The sequence below is a fragment of the Dreissena polymorpha genome, chromosome 16 (genome assembly GCF_020536995.1).
Source record: "Dreissena polymorpha isolate Duluth1 chromosome 16, UMN_Dpol_1.0, whole genome shotgun sequence".
Taxonomy (NCBI): domain Eukaryota; kingdom Metazoa; phylum Mollusca; class Bivalvia; order Myida; family Dreissenidae; genus Dreissena; species Dreissena polymorpha.
This window is the reverse complement of record NC_068370.1, coordinates 2206955-2225475: the sequence shown is the minus strand read 5'-3', so window position 1 is coordinate 2225475 and position 18521 is coordinate 2206955. Positions and strand designations below refer to the sequence as shown.

General features: G+C 35.5%; 1 protein-coding gene across 1 annotated transcript; it reads left to right on the top strand.

Moving 5' to 3' along the window:
• The first annotated feature begins 462 nt into the window (after nt 1-462).
• Nucleotides 463-9679, top strand: LOC127862719 (beta-1,3-galactosyl-O-glycosyl-glycoprotein beta-1,6-N-acetylglucosaminyltransferase-like). The gene is made up of 3 exons (XM_052401979.1): nt 463-770; nt 4575-4715; nt 7969-9679. The coding sequence occupies exons 1-3, from the start codon at nt 463-465 to the stop codon at nt 9239-9241; spliced, it is 1722 nt and encodes a 573-aa protein (XP_052257939.1). The 3' UTR covers nt 9242-9679.
• The last annotated feature ends 8842 nt before the right edge of the window (nt 9680-18521 follow it).

The following is an 18521-nucleotide window of genomic DNA, read 5'->3' as shown; positions in this document are numbered from 1 at the left end:
AAATGATTATAAAAAGTGGATTGCAAATTGTTCTTCCTTTAAACTTCATAGAGGCTATATAACTGACACACTTTCAGAGCTTGAAAGAGAATTTCCCATAGCTTTTAGCATTCTAATGTTCAAAGACATTGAAATGTTCGAGCGACTTCTGCGTGCAATTTACAGGCCGCAGAATTTCTATTGTATTCACGTGGATGATAAAACCAGTGACGAAATATTTAAAGCAGTCGTTTCCATTACGGGATGCTTTGAAAATGTTTTTATGGCGTCTCAAAGGATCGATGTGGTATGGGGCAAATTGTCCGTTCTTACAACCGGAACTAGTTTGCATGGAGGATCTCATTCGACGTAGCCGTAAATGGAAGTACTTTATTAACCTGACAGGTCAGGAGTTTCCCCTCAAGTCGAACTTCGAATTGGTACAAATTCTGACAGCTTTCAACGGAACAAACGACGTAGAACATGTCACAGAGAATTGGTCTCCCCGATGGAAAGTGGCCGGTCCTCCACCCTTTAACATCAAACCCGTCAAAGGGGTGGTACATGCAGTGCTTCAGTCGGGCATTCGTGGAATTTGCTCTTCACAATGAGAAGGCCGTTGAATTCTACAACTGGACGAAGAAGACTTACATTCCAGACGAGACCTTCTTTGCCACCCTGAATCACAATCCAAGCCTTGGTGCACACGGGGCTTACACCGGTAATAAGACAGCTGAATCTTTCATAGCAGATTCAAAAACAGGGGCAGCATCCCGTGTGCTGGGAAAAGAGTAAGGGGCGTCTGTATCATAGGAACGGGTGACCTACCCCTGCTGGCCAGGAGCAAGAGTTTATTTGTTAACAAACTTCATCAAGATTTCCATCCATATGCTTACGATTGTCTGGAAGAGTTGATTGCTAATCGGACCAGAGATTATTATTATGGGCGTTGGACTTTCGACACCAGCTATTACACACAGTTGGACTTTGTGAAAAATAAAGTTGGATAAAATTTCATTAAATGTAACCATTAAATAATTATTTCAAAATGTGTTTTTTATAATACTGATATTTAATGAGTTTAAACAGGTATCGTTAAAGATCTTAAGAAATGCATCATTGAAGTATATATTTTACATTTGATAATAAAGATATATACATGTACGTCATTTAACTTGTAATAACTTTTCTTAAGTTTGAAAATGCACAACGAGGAGTCTTTTGTGTATACATAATTATACTTACCGGTTGTCTTAGTCTAAGTCAAAGTGGCTGGTGAATAAGGGCCTGTGTATTTGTTGTATGTATCACATTGCATGTATAATTTAAACAGTGAATACAGTCTTATTATCACGTTTATGTATTTATCACATGCCATATACCCTGTTTCCCATGTAATATAACCATTACATATATTTTTATCTTACAAATGTGTAATTTACTTTTTAAGTGTTGACATTGGCTTATTGTTATGCTCCCCTAAAAAAAAAAATTTGGGGGGAGCATATAGTCGCCTCTTCGTCTGTCGGGTCCGTCCTCCGTGTGTCCGTCAGTGCACAATTTTTGTCCGGGCTATTTCTCAGCAACTCAGCAACTTATGACCGGATTTCAATGAAACTTTATGGTAAGCTTCACTACCAAGAGGAGATGTGCATATTATCAGCGGGTTCTGGTCGGATTATTTTTCTCAGAGTTATGGCCCTTTGAAATTTTCCATTAATTGTACATATAGTGCAATTATTGTCCGGGCTATTCTCAGCAACTAATGACCGTAATTCAATGAAACTTTATGGGAAGCTTCACTACCAAGAGGAGATGTGCATATTATCAGCAGGGTTCTGGTCAGATGATTTTTCACAGAGTTATAGCCCTTTGAAATTTCCATTAACTGTACATATAGTGCATTCTTGTCCGGGCTATTTCTCAGCAACTTATGACCGGAATTCAATGAAACTTTATGGTTATCTCTATAAAATAATAGGATGATAAAAAGTGCACACAAATCTCGACCCGTGCATTATGACACACTCTTTATAAATTGAATGGCGTGTGTTCATTTCAAACTTGCGATTAATTTTGAAAAATGAGTTGCGTCTTAAATTATGCAATAGCGAACAACTTAAGTGCCTTCAGCGCTTTGATATTAGTAGAGAGGCAGTTTTGCAAGTCAGTCTGCTGACAGCTACGCTGAGAACGATGACTGCAGGTCAGTCAATTATTAGCTATGCTAGGAATGATAACCACTGCCTTTCTGCACTACCTGCAGTAAAATTATGCAGACAAAGAATGCTAGGAGCGTCTGCTCTTACCAGGGCATCTGCCTTGTTTATAGTTCACCACTGGTACACTGCATTGTGTGTATGTAATCAAAAGTGTTTAACAGCTTGTAAGACGATATTGGCCAGTCTAGTGTTAATCATTGAAAACTGTACATACTAGCTGCTTTCAGGGAAAATGGGGCTTGATGCATGTCAGATAAGATTAGACTGTCCACACTGCTTAGCCTGTGTAATGTGCACAGGCTAATCAAGGACAACACTTTCTGATTGTATGGTGGTTTCATTTAAAGAGAGTCTCTGGTACTGGGAGGGCAATTAATGCATATGCTTTAAGCCCTGTTTTCCCAAAATGAAGCTTAAACTATCTTTTTTATTAATGATTTGAAAAAAACAACACATCTCGACCTGTGCTATGAGACACACTCTTTATAAATTTGAATGGGTTGTGGTCATTTCAAACTTGCGATATAAAAAGCTTTAACATAATTTTGAAAACTGAGTTGTGCCTAAGATTATACAATAGCGAACAACTTCAGTGCCTTAAGCGCTTTGATAGTTGTTGTCACAAAGACATGTTTGCACTGGTTTAGTTTGGTTTAAAAGATAAACAAAATTTAATTATTTGAAACACCACTTGCATACATTATAATCTGATTGTTTGTTAAGAGTTTGTATGATTTATATTTATAATATGGTCAACAATGCATGTCAAAGATTATAACATGACATAAATTCTTTCACAGTTTGCTGTGATAGCTTTAGGACTAAGTCACAAAAAACTTATTCATTTTGAGATCTTAATGACAGCCTATTAATGGCACCCTTTTGATCTTGCATACTTAGTTGTCATTACATAATTGTGGGTCAGAGCAAGTCTAAACCATTTATGACCATTATATATAACAACAGCAGGTGAAATTGGTATTAAGCCAGATGCTGAATGAGTTCAATACCTCTGCTATGACTTACAGGTAAGATATTTATTTTATTTCTAATTATATATATTTAAATAAAAGTTAAATTGCTTAAAATTTACAACTTCAGGGAACAAAAAGATACTGAAAATTATTGTTAAAATCACAATTTTTATAAGTTAACACAACTGTACAGGAAAAAAAATTAAACTACAATCCTAATTTACAATCAATGACAGACAATTTAATTATAGGTTTTATTTGCTTAAGTTGCTTTATTATTGATATGCAGCCTGTTTAATTCAGCCGCCGGTATCAGCCTCTATTATATAAAATAATTCAGAAGTTTAAATGAGAACACAGTATTATGTGAAGTTGGAATAAGTCAAGACATCAATTTGGGAATAAATTTAGTTTTTTTCAACAGTGCATAATATGCAGTTTTACATGTTGTATTTATTTAGTTTGATAAATTATAATTAAAATATTCTTGCATATATAAAATCATCATTTAAATTGATTTTACTACAAAACTTTATTTTTTTTAATTCTCATAAAATGAAACTGTGTCCATGCGGCGTATGAACACCGTTTAAAACTACAGTTAAAATGAAAAACATACAATCACTGTTCATGAAAAAGTCATGGAAAGTTGCTTATTAAGCGTGAAGTAAAGATAAAATATAACAAAAATAAATTAAGATCATGAAATGAATAGTTTTGTTTGAGAAAATCACCAACATGATGTTTATTCCCAGTTTGATGTCTTATTCCATATTCACATAATGCAGTGTTCCTATTTACTTGTATCATAATTAAGTTTACATTTTTAAAAGCATATACATGATATAAGTTCTGTATATTGTATGTATTTAAATTGTTTCTCCCGAGGTATTGTCATAGCCTGCTCGTTGTCCGCCGGCGTCGTGCTAAAACCTTTACATTGGCTCTAAAATCAAAGTGCTTCCACCTACAACTTTGAAACTTCATATGTAGATGCACATTGATGAGTTCTACACGCCACACCCATTTTGGATAACTAGGTCAAAGGTCACTGACCTCTAAAAAAAATTCTTATGACAAGCTTTCGCAGCTGAGCATGGCACCCGTTATGCGGTAGTTCGCAGAATATCCCAGAACTCATTTAAATGCAAGAGGAATTCCCGATGACATAGTATTCTTTTTTTAATATCAGTTCTAAGAATAACTCTCTCACTCATAAGATCCTAAAATAACTGGTGTTGATGAACTTAATGTCCCATAATAAGATATTTTATGAGGTGTCCGATTTTTTACCCCTGTCTGATTTTACCTGGATTGACCCTAAGCGAGTTATTCCATAAAGTTTGATGTTTAAGATATTGGATACTTTCAGTTTGTAATATTTGTATTGTAACTACAGTACAAACAACGCGGAACAAACATATTTCGCGATCCGCGGCGTCAAGGCCCAACGAGTCAATGCCAAGTCGGCAGTTGAAGCCGCGTCATTATCTGGCGGCACGTCGCATTTCGCCGCAATGCTTCGCTTCTGTCCACCGAGGCAAGCCGCAATTTGCGATATGACGCCGAGTTGATGAGCATCATATAATAAACAAGAAATATCTTTAAAAAAGATATACGGCGTTGATTGTGGTCGATGTTTATGAACGATCAAAAGTTATCTCCATGAGATAAAAAGTAGCGGATGCCTTTTTTCTGCCCAGTTCTTAGCTACATCATAATGCAAATCAATTACGGGGTGTTGCGCCAGATTTCGTGGCTTATTTTGCTTTATGTGATATTATTGCTCAGATATCTATATTTACAGAAAAGAAAAACACAACATGAAAATAAACGAGTGCATATAGGTCAGCCGGCAATACTCGAATCTTATTTAATTGAATAATTATAGTATAGTGAATTATTGTGCTCATGCTTAATAAACTGGTCTAAATGGATAAAAATTTCTAATTAATTTTATCAAAATTGGTCCTTATCATGCAAATGTTGAAACCATATTAAAAATCGATGATTGACATACCACAATAATATCGCCGAATATCTTTATTTAGTATCTTTCTGATCAAAACAGACTTCAAGTGCACAAAGTTTACGAGACGGCGTTTATATAAAGATTTCTGCAACTGACCGCAAACTGACCTTGATACCTTGCGGATTGAATGCAATGCATTACAGTCACTACGTTATTGTCAGTAAGACCAATGATCGCAACCCCTTCTGCGAACTCCGGTGATGAACTGTATATAAACTCTGACTTTCACAAATGGCCGCTTTTGCGCTGGTAATTCTCTGAAAATAAAAGGTGAACGCACAAACTGTATTTATTTGGAAAATTGATTGTAAAACTGTTCTATCTATTGAGCCTTTTCATTAGAGATAAAATTGTTTCATGCAGTAAAACAGTGTTACAAAGACGCGGATATGTTTCCAATGTTCTGGTGTTATACTCAAATCAGCCAATGGAATAAATGAAGTGTATTCATTCGTACCTAGCCGCGGGAAATTTTATTTGAGTATTATTGGACACTTACAAAGGTCAAGTCAGGGTGAAAAGCTGGCTTAATACAGCTTACGCCGAAAAACTTTTAAAAATGATTAGTTAGTCAATAAATTGTAAAAGAACAATTATAATAATATTTAAAATCATAATTAATTAAATGCATCTATTACTGAATACTTAATATTTTTCCGTGGCTACTCATTACTCATTACCTGATTATCCTGTATATTCCACTTTTAAAGCAAATTCTGGTAAATATTTACGGTTCTCATGAATTTCAAGAAATATAAACGTTCGCCATTTTTCTTAAGTGTCAAATAAATTTTGGCATTTGTTTCTATTTAAAGATGTGATGAAATAACGTCCATTAATCAAGGCGTTTTTTTTTTTCCACTGAAAACGCATAAATTGCCGTATGTGATTTTTTATACATGTACAACACTAAATACACCCACACTTTCCATGCAACGTTCTACATGTCTGCATAATTTTCGCGCGCTTTTTATTGAGACAAAGGATAAAGCACTGTTTATTTGACGCTTTTATTTAATTGTAAATGTCGCGTTGGCATTTAAATTCGGAAGCGTGTTTCAGATTAAAAATTGAATAATGCTCATTTGAGAATCGAATGCCACATTTGCAGTTGTGTGTAATTAATTCAATTATAATTTGTTGAGGCACATTACGTGTTGAATGTATTTGAGTGATACTATATATATATATACAGTAGACTCTCTGTAAACCGGACGGTCTGGGGACCGGCCTGATGGTCCCGTTTTCAGAGAGTTCCGGTTTACCAAGAGTAGACAATATATTGCCGAAATATGAACAAACCATATATATATGTACATGTAACATGTGATAACTGTACTCACATAATGTTCATGTTTTAAGTATTCTTCAAAAAATGTGTTTAATTTGATTAAAATCAATAAACATTCCATACTGACTTGTTTGAATAATCCCAAAGTGAGCGTGGTGCTTTATACATGTACATGCCTATGTGATATTTGTCATAAAGGCGAGCGAGTCTTGTTCGAGTTCGCTTTAAATAGCTCTGAATTAATTAACTTTTATTTGTTACAAATAGGAAACGCCAAACGTCATAGACAATTTCGACGTATTACGACATAAATACGATTGTTGTGGACACGCGATTTATTATTCAAGACATAACACATTTCACAAAACATACACGCACACACACGCAAAAAACAGCGTCATATTTTCAAGACATTCATAATCTCAGCAAGTCTTGTCAAAACCTACACATGTGCGAAGTTCACGATTTTTTTAAAAAGTCCGAGATCACTCTCTGCTTCAGTGCACATTTCTAAAGAAGATTACAAGAAAGTGATCGTTGCAACGGCATGCATTAATTTTGTAATTAAATTGTTTATCATAAGCTTAATAACACGATCGCATCAATCACTTTTTGGTGTTACCGCACGTCTATAATAGACATACACAGTTTGTTTTACATTATTTAATCAGACTTCAATAGCCCAGTTACAACTTGACACCTTTATGGCATGTTTAATCCGATTATCGATAATTGCGCGATTGGAATGTGTGAAACCGCACGCGCCGTGCTGACTAGGTATTGTAATTTACACACCTCGGGCGTCTTTAGAATTTGGACTGTCCGGTTTACTCAATGTATTTTACGTTGAAAATGACGAAATTCAAGGAGATATCTGTTCCGTTTCCGGTTTTGAGAGAGTTCGGTTTATTCAACATTTTTCAACAAAGAAATAGAAGTGGAAAATACGGGACTGGCCCGACAGTTCAGAATCGGGAGATTTCCGATATTCGGAGAGTCGGGTATTGGCAGAGTCTACTGTATATATATTATATAAATAGTCTATAAAGCATCACATAAAAATCATATCCGCTTATTAAAACGTGAAAATAATAACAATGAAAGTAGCATAAATCTATGTTTTGACGCTACACAAATGTACATGTAGGTGTATATCTTTGCACTCAATATACATACGCGGTGGATTTATTTCGCGAAAGTACGTGAGGTTAATACTGATTTGGTGTCGTTGGGCGGATCGATGCCGCGTGCCTCTGCGATTTGCTGTGTGAACACACGACACAGCCGCCAAGAAGTAACGTTCTTGCCGTGGCATAACCGAGGATTATGTTTGTTTCGCGTTGGCTGTACTGTTTGAATAACATTTGTTTTTTAATTACATTTGTTTACTAGATGACCTCTGATCTATTGCCATCTTGCTTGCTGTGTGTTTGTGTGTCAATACTGTTCAACTGTTATTCTGATTTGCAGATTTGAACCAAAACTATATGCAGCGATGCCCCGCCATTGTGTCAGGTTTATGGCATTCTTAGCTAAGGCGCCTTTACTGAAATGTGCAATTGTGACAGTTGGAATTTGTTCACTACCAGCGCTGCTTTTGTCGACTACGAGCCAACTGTCTGGACCACAGACCATGTTTAAAGAAGGTGCATTAGTGACTGATGTCAACTGCAAAGCACTTTTCAAGGGCGATATGGGTGAACTTAATGGAGCAAATATGTTGACAAAAACCCTAAAGCGAACGCACTTACAGCCAAATGATTATAAAAAGTGGATTGCAAATTGTTCTTCCTTTAAACTTCATAGAGGCTATATAACTGACACACTTTCAGAGCTTGAAAGAGAATTTCCCATAGCTTTTAGCATTCTAATGTTCAAAGACATTGAAATGTTCGAGCGACTTCTGCGTGCAATTTACAGGCCGCAGAATTTCTATTGTATTCACGTGGATGATAAAACCAGTGACGAAATATTTAAAGCAGTCGTTTCCATTACGGGATGCTTTGAAAATGTTTTTATGGCGTCTCAAAGGATCGATGTGGTATGGGGCAAATTGTCCGTTCTTACACCGGAACTAGTTTGCATGGAGGATCTCATTCGACGTAGCCGTAAATGGAAGTACTTTATTAACCTGACAGGTCAGGAGTTTCCCCTCAAGTCGAACTTTGAATTGGTACAAATTCTGACAGCTTTCAACGGATCAAACGACGTAGAACATGTCACAGGGAATTGGTCTCCCCGATGGAAAGTGGCCGGTCCTCCACCCTTTAACATCAAACCCGTCAAAGGGGTGGTACATGCAGTGCTCAGTCGGGCATTCGTGGAATTTGCTCTTCACAACGAGAAGGCCGTTGAATTCTACAACTGGACGAAGAAGACTTACATTCCAGACGAGACCTTCTTTGCCACCCTGAATCACAATCCAAGCCTTGGTGCACACGGGGCTTACACCGGTAATAAGACAGCTGAATCTTTCATAGCAAGATTCAAAAACAGGGGCAGCATCCCGTGTGCTGGGAAAAGAGTAAGGGGCGTCTGTATCATAGGAACGGGTGACCTACCCCTGCTGGCCAGGAGCAAGAGTTTATTTGTTAACAAACTTCATCAAGATTTCCATCCATATGCTTACGATTGTCTGGAAGAGTTGATTGCTAATCGGACCAGAGATTATTATTATGGGCGTTGGACTTTCGACACCAGCTATTACACACAGTTGGACTTTGTGAAAAATAAAGTTGGATAAAATTTCATTAAATGTAACCATTAAATAATTATTTCAAAATGTGTTTTTTATAATACTGATATTTAATGAGTTTAAACAGGTATCGTTAAAGATCTTAAGAAATGCATCATTGAAGTATATATTTTACATTTGATAATAAAAGATATATACATGTACGTCATTTAACTTGTAATAACTTTTCTTAAGTTTGAAAATGCACAACGAGGAGTCTTTTGTGTATACATAATTATACTTACCGGTTGTCTTAGTCTAAGTCAAAGTGGCTGGTGAATAAGGGCCTGTGTATTTGTTGTATGTATCACATTGCATGTATAATTTAAACAGTGAATACAGTCTTATTATCACGTTTATGTATTTATCACATGCCATACCCTGTTTCCCATGTAATATAACCATTACATATATTTTTATCTTACAAATGTGTAATTTACTTTTTAAGTGTTGACATTGGCTTATTGTTATGCTCCCCTAAAAAAAAAATTTGGGGGGAGCATATAGTCGCCTCTTCGTCTGTCGGTCCGTCCCTCCGTGTGTCCGTCAGTGCACAATTTTTGTCCGGGCTATTTCTCAGCAACTCAGCAACTTATGACCGGATTTCAATGAAACTTTATGGTAAGCTTCACTACCAAGAGGAGATGTGCATATTATCAGCGGGTTCTGGTCGGATTATTTTTCTCAGAGTTATGGCCCTTTGAAATTTTCCATTAATTGTACATATAGTGCAATTATTGTCCGGGCTATTTCTCAGCAACTAATGACCGTAATTCAATGAAACTTTATGGGAAGCTTCACTACCAAGAGGAGATGTGCATATTATCAGCAGGTTCTGGTCAGATGATTTTTCACAGAGTTATAGCCCTTTGAAATTTTCCATTAACTGTACATATAGTGCAATTCTTGTCCGGGCTATTTCTCAGCAACTAATGACCGGAATTCAATGAAACTTTATGGGAAGCTTTACTACCAAGAAGAGATGTGCATATTATCAGCGGGTTTAGGTCGGATGATTTTTCACAGAGTTATGGCCCTTTGAAATTTCCCATTAACTGTACATATAGTGCAATTCTTGACCGGGCTATTTCTCAGCAACTAATGACCGGAATTCAATGAAAGTTTATGGGAAGCTTCACTACCAAGAGGAGATGTGCATATTTTCAGCGGGTTCTGGTCGGATGATTTTTCACAGAGTTATGGCCCTTTGAAATTTTATATAAACAAATTATTGTCTCCCGAACTACTGTGCCCTTAAGATGTTTCCTTTTATCTGAATATATAGTGCAAAATTGTGACAAAAAAACCTTTGGGGAGCATCACCCGTCTCTGACGATTTCTTGTTTCGTTTATTGACCAATCGCATTTTGTTATTTTGCTGAAATGACGTTGCAACGTCAAATGATGTCACGAAATGTAAAACAACATTCGGGATTAATCATTATGTTTGCGTAATTAAGAACAAATAAGAAAAAAGCACATGGTAAACGAACGTGTGACAATATCTTGGGCTGCAAAGAACAGCAGCCAATTGTATAAACGATTTAACCATAGTAAATACTTTTACTATGGTTAAAATGAACCGTAGTTAAGTTAATCCAATTGTATAAACGATTTAACGAAATTTAAACACGCACTAACCATGGTTAATTTTTACCCACCTTCATTACCATGGTAAGCGTGTTTAACCACAACAAAGATGGCCGACATTCACTTGGTCAGACGACGCAGACCTCGACAATTCAGGCGAATTGACCGACAGGAGACGGACTTGACGGACGATGAGGTGCGCCGGAGGTACAGGTTTTCTTCTGACAACATTGACAGACTTGTACGACTGTTGGAGCCGTCGCTTCAAAGACCGACACGACGGAACAAGGCGCTGACCGTACGGCAACAACTCCTTCTGACATTGAGGTTGGGCTGCAAAGAACAGGTCATTTCTTTTTATCTCAGGTGAGCGACTTTGGGCAGGTCGGGCCCTCTTGTTATTTCTGGTATTAACAATATCTTATTCTTGTTTTTAACCAGGTTTTCCGAAGGAAAAAACTGGTTATTAGATTGGCGAATGCGGGCGGGCTGGCTGGCTGGCGGGCTGGCGGAATAAGCTTGTCCGGGCCATAACTATGTCGTTCATCGTCAGATTTTAAAATCATTTGGCACATTTGTTCACCATCATTGGACGGTGTGTCGCGCGAAATAATTAAGTCGATATCTCCAAGGTCAAGGTCACACTTTGAGTTCAAAGGTCAAAAATGGCCATAAATGAGCTTGTCCTGGCCATAACTATGTCATTCATTGTGAGATTTTAAAATCATTTGGCACATTTGTTCACCATCATGGGACGGTGTGTCCCACGAAAGAATCACGTCAATATCTCCAATGTCAAGGTCGCCACGACTAAAATAGATTTAAAAAAAAAAAAAAAAACTTACAAAGGGGGTTAATTTTTTTTGGTCATTTCAAAAGTTCAGTTTGAGTTTTCTCCCTTTTTCAGATTTTTTTTTCACAAGGCCACGACTTTTTTTCTATTGGTTTACAAAAATAATTTTGAAAATGGTCCATCGGGCGGTCGAAAAAAAAAAAAAAAAAAAAAAAAAAAAAACATCATTGGAAAAAAAAGTTATTTTATAACCTTATCACAGAGACAAACAATCAAATTATGCAATGAAACACATCTATATCTTCAAATGAAATGAGTCCTAACAGCACCTTATGTAACATCAGGCAATTTTAAACACTCCATTACATGACATGCGTTCTTCTCCCATTAAAACGAAAAACTGCGCTTCATTTCCATAATTGGATGCGCACTATTACGCAATGCGATGCCCGTTGCATAAATCTTATATAAGATAAACTACTCATACACAAATTACCCGGTATGTGTTTGCTCTTACTCGACTTATGAGATCGTACATGAAAAAAAAATCGAGGTAGATCGTCGCGGTAATGTTTGTCAAAGTTGTTGTTGTCATGAAAACTCGTTGATTTACAACGCAAAACGTCTTATAGGAGGTTTTTGTGTGACGTCACAAGAGGGGTTTTACGTTACTAAAAATAGATTGGCCGTCAACTTCTCGATCGCGGCCTATTACATTGTATCAGAGTAAAGTTCGTCGGAAGACTTAATACTTACAATTTCACAAAACAAAACTATAAATACCCGTATTCTTTTTTAAGTAAGACTTTAATAAATGATAGGCTCTATTTCAAAAATTATAAAACATATAATAATTTGAATATTATTATAAGTGGTTAGGATGCGATAGTGTTATTTTTCATCAGAGATTGAAATTTAGTGTAAGGGGTGTATTGAATCAGTTATAAAACAAAGCCCTTAAATAGCTCAATACATTTGATTTTTCAATCTTGAAATGTTGTTTTAATTTTCTTTTACATTGAATAAATTTTCGTTTCGTTTACATTGAATGAAAATATTAATAATTTAAGCATTCCAATTGAAAATTACACCTGCATATTTTGCAAATTGAACTGTCTTTGCATGTACATGTATATTGAAAACTCTTCTCTATTGATAATGAGCGATACAAATCTAGCATTTAATGATACCATAAATCTACACATTTAATTTGTTTTACGCAAGTATTTTATATCCGTTAATAATGACAAAACGTGATTGCTTGTTTTCATGATGATGTTTCGAATACTGCAGTAACACACGATCTTTACACATTATAGCAGAGTTTACATTTGCAGGTACCCGTTAAATACTTGAATTGTGTAGCAGTAAATTTGAAAAATATTTTAAATGTATAGTTATTAAACACTTTATTGTTATGTTTAAACTGGCTGTTAATCCATTTCGGACAAATGTCTATTTTTTAAATATGTTCAAATATTTTATTAAAGCAACTGTTAAGTTTTTTACTTAATATGCTAAGAGATGACATGGAGGTATCATAAATTGTGTTTAATGACCAGACACATGTGGTTTATGCAGAGACCCCACACAGAGTCATACAAGTATAGGTCCCTGGGTTTATTACACACTGTTTTCTTAGTAAATGCCTGGACAATATCCGATTATATCGAGATAATCGGTTTGTGATAAACAAAGGGGCAGGGGCAATTAAACACTGGATTATAAATGCTGAAACAAAGAGTGTCAAAACTGGTGTGAACAATTAAATAAAATGATTTAAATTTATCAAGAGGATTTAGTTAATCTGTAACAAGGTAAGTTTTTACAGACAAATAGGTTCAAATCAGATTCTATATGTTGATTACATAAATTCAATTAATTTGTTGTTTGTTTTCGTCCTTATTTGTGTTCGTTCATTGGATTCAATTTAATCTGAAAAAATTTCAAGTTCTGAGTATTTTTTGTTCTTCAAAAAGGTCGCGAATATGATTGTAACCTTATCACGATGCGGTTCATCACATGCAAACAATAGCAGAATGGCCGCAGTTTTGACGGCCAAAATTTGAGCATGCGCAAACGTGACGTCATTATCGGAATCCCCAAAACCTCCTATTTGAACTAACGCGAATTAATTTAATCATATTTGTCAACTTCGCTTTTGCTTTATTTTGATAATTTAATCCAAAGTTTAATGTTAGCAAGTGTTTTTTTTACTGGAATTGTAAACAAGGAGTCAGTTAAAGTCTTCCGACAATGTGCAGTCTGTGTGAATTGACAGTTTGACGTCATCAAAGGAAAGCCGCTTTCTGTCGGAAGCAATAAAGCGACAAATTTCGCGCCGAAAAAATTGGCTTCCTTTGTCTAGCAATCCATATGCCGAACCAATCGTGTGTTTGTTTCTCAATTGCAATCCTCCAATTTAATAAAAGCACGTGCATAGCCCCGCCTTCGAATCTTTTGCAGAGAACGGAGGCGGAGTTTAACGGTTAATTGAGCTAGTGTTTTACACAAGTTGAGTTCCGATTTGCCGAAATTACTCGGCACTAAGCATTGAAACGACAAATACATTTATCAATGATTTTCCGAGATATACCGATTTGTTCCGATTTCCAAACTTTCTGTACAGTTCCTATAAACTATGGCGGACGTGTTTACAAAATTCCTAAACACATATATCGTAAATAATTGCAGTGTTTTATTGGATTATTTATAATTATTATCAAATACTATCGGGTTTGTTTAATATAATTAACATGTTAAACAATATAGTTGCGTCACAGACACGGAAATAAATTTTGATGGGGTCGACATTTGACTGACGCTGATTTTCTTATTGTCTGTAATTTTTACCCGAAATAAATTTTGAGAAGTGCCCATAAAAGGACTGGTACATAATGTGTCACATTGAAAAATATCCCGATCTCTGCAATATATGTGAACCAATCGTTGATTGTACTTACTTGATTTTATTCGCAACCGTACTCAAACCGGATCGTTTTTTTTCCCATTTCGCTCATTTTGAAGTGCGGTCGGGAATAAAATATTTAAAAAAAAAGACGATTTTCCGATTTTATTTTTTTTCCCATTTTCCAAAAATTAGGGTCGGCGGTTTTGTAAACCAAGAAATATAAAAGTCGTGGCCCAATGAAAACCTGGTTTTGTGACAATTTTGTCCCTTGTTATGTCTTTAAATAATTAATTTTGTTAGATTTCATGACAATTCAGAGTTAGGAATTATTTAATACCTTAAGACAAACACACATCTATGACCAATAATATTTAAGTTGTTTGAATTCGATTCTGAGCCATGTTTAAGGCTTACCAAACATATCATTACTCTCTTTGAGGCATCAAACTCAAGCCAATATTGTCCAGATGGCCATGAGTTAGAAAAAGTTCTTTCTTTTCTGTGCTCATTGTACTTTTTTTTTTCGACCTTATCTGACAGAGCAGGATTTAATTTGCCTTTATTGCCAGGCTTGGCACCTTTGTAATATTTTAATTTGAAAACGATACAAATTTGAAAACGAAATCATCTGTAATCACCAGAATTCAGTCACTTGTATTGTCTTCGAAGTTGAGGCATCTCGGAAAACTTGTGAAAATCCTCGTTTACGATTGGTTGAACAGGGGTGTGTTTTTTCTGCGGATTTCCGCGGATCGGGTTGTCCTGGGGTCATTTACGATTGGCTTACATTTGTTAAAAAAAAAATGACCGATTCCAAGGGCATATTTCATAAGCGGCCAGAAAAATCCGCGGCCAACGAAACCTCTCCGCATACTACTCTGGTAGATTCTGCCTAAGCATTTTTTGAAACGAGCGATGTCATTTGCTGTCGTTTGCCAATGTTCCAATAAAAATCGGTCTTTTAAAATGTGTTTCATATTTCTTTGCTGTTTTATTTGCAAATGGCGCCTTTGTGAAATATTAATTATTGAACAAAGGAACGAATATCACAAAATCTCAGAGATTTAATAATTATTGAAAAACAAATTTAAATGGGAAAGGGAAGAAACCACAGTGGATATAAATAGAAAGTTTGACTGCCTTGGTAAGGATAAATTCATTTTCCATGTGAAAAATCTTGAGCTACAGATCCCGTGGTATATTGTTGTCAGTAAAACACTGTTACATTGTTGACATTGAGCTCAAAAGAAAGTTAGCTGTCATCGTTCACAGGGATCGGAACACACATATTGATTTTGATCACAATTAATACGGGTTACTTTGCACAAAATGTAAAATGTGAATTTAAAAAAGTTTTCATAAATAAATCTTGTTAGGAAGTTTAAGATGGTGCTTGTTTAAATGTCTGTTTTAAGGTTTGTGATTGCGTTATGCACGTGATTCGCGTAGTCAAAATCAGTCTACAGTTCAGCTGAGCTTGGATTATTTGTGGTTTATTATTTTAATAATAATTGTTTAATTATTTAATCTTTCGACTTGATTTATTGCATTTTAATGTGATCCAAACCAATATTTTACTTTAATATGGTATGATTCCTGCTCCTGAAACCTGTATAGTAATTTGACTGTCATGAAATGGGCTGAAATTGTTGGATTTGACGTCACTTCCAATGCTTTTTCTAGGAATTTATATATTATGATTGGATATTTTTGTCAGTTAATCGAACCAATTTTCTTAAATCACTTGTCAGTTCTGAGTAAAATTTGCCAGTCAGGACCGGCAGACCAACATTTTTTTCAAACTCTGATAGTCTTACCTTAAACCCCATTAACATTCTCATACAGTTAGCTTTGTCAATGTTTAATATGTATTAAAGTGTGTATGCACGATTTTTATATGTGTTAAATTGTAATATATTGATGAAAAATATGTTACAATAGCACAAAATAGGCAAGAAAATTATACATTGAAGAAGAATTTCATAAAATGCAGCAAAGACAAATTAGCGCCCCAAGCCAATTGTGACGCAGACATTTCGTACATATTTTCCTACAATAACCAAAGCATTCGTCTTCTTTGTGTGTCGTATGAATAGATATCATTGCAGGAAATTAAAATGATCCGTAAAACAAAATTGTGTCTTTGTGAACGAATCTGCACTAAAACTAAATTTAGATTCACATCGTACATGCATGCTGGCGAATTCGACTGTACAGAGATTTTTGATTTCAGTATTAAATATCTGGCTTGGTTCACATTTTTCGACACATTTTATTCTTATCTTTTATTTTAATTTATATTGAAATATATGTATAATAAGTTTTTTACACATTTTATATAAATTCATAAATATTTGACAAAATCGTGCATACACACTTTTAGGTGTAAGAATTAAGAATTGGACCCTGGTGCATGGCTAGTTTTGACCAGAGAGCAATTCGTGCAAAAATTGTAGACAACCACAATACAATATACATACCAAATATTAAACCTTTGGGCCTTGCAGTTTAAGAGAAAAAATTGATATTTTAAGTTATTTTGATAAGTTATTTTGCAAAATAAGTCTATATGAACTATTTGACCCCCTGGGTGTGGCCAGCTTTAATTGTAGACCTTTCTTACTATATTCTAGTTTTGAAGGCTTCATTTACAACCCTTAGATACTGATGAGCAGCAAACAGCATAAAATCTGAACAGACTGCGAGTTACTCACAGGCTGTTCTGGTTTTATGCTGTTTGCACATAGCCATTTTCACTTTGCTTCTGAGTGGGAAAGGGTTAACATATAATGACTAAATGGCACATCATAGATTTCAAAAAGGTTTATGTGTACTGCTATTAATGGTATTGACCAATTTGACAAACAAATGCCAATCAGTCAATACCAACTAAACCACCTTAGGACAGAAGTTTACCTATCCTAAAAAAATAAATCAAATAATGTACACAAATACAAAGAATTGGTGAAAACATTTTAGAATACACACCACACCTTTCAAAAATGCAAAAACTGACAAAAAATAACTTTATACTAAAAGTTAACAGACACTGTCATTTCAGGTACCAATTTAGATTTTTTTTTTAATTTGAACATTTAAATATTTCATTTTTAGCTCACATGAGCACAACATGCTCATGGTGAGCTTTTGTGATCGCCTTTTGTGCGTTGTGAGGTGTGAACATTTGCCTTGTTGAACTCTCTAGAGGCCACATTTATTGTTCGATCTTCATGAAATTTGGTAAGAAGATTGGTGTCAATAATATCTTGGATGAGTTCGAAAATGGTTACGTTTGCTTGAAAAACATGGCTGCCAAGGGGCGGGGCATTTTTCCTTATATGGCTATATACATGTATAGCTATAGTAAAATCTTGTTAACACTCTAGAGGCCACATTTATTGTCTGATCTTCATGAAACTTGGTCAGAAGATTCATCCCAATGATATCTTGGACGAGTTCGAAAATGATGCCGGTTGGTTGAAAAACATGGCCGCCAGGGGGCGGGGCATTTTTCCTTATATGGCTATAGTAAAATCTTATGAACACTCTAGAGGCCACATTTATTGTCTGATCTTCATGAAACTTGGTCAGAAGATTCATCCCAATAATATCTTGGACGAGTTCGAAAATGATGCCGGTTGGTTGAAAAACATGGCCGCCAGGAGGGGGGGCATTTTTCCTTATATGGCTATAGTAAAACCTTATTAACACTCTAGAGGCCACATTTATTTTCCGATCTTCATGAAACTTGGTCAGAAGATTTGTCCCAATAATATCTTGGATGAGTTCGAAAATTGTTTTGGTTTCTTTAAAAACAAGGCCATCAGGGGGCAGGGCATTTTTCCTTATAGGGCTGTATATGGCTATAGTAAAACCTTGTTAACACTCTCAAGGCCACATTCATTGTCCAATCTTCATGAAATTTGGTCAGAAGATTGGTCTTAATGATATCTGGGATGAGTTGGAAAATAATTATGTTTGCTTGAAAAACATGG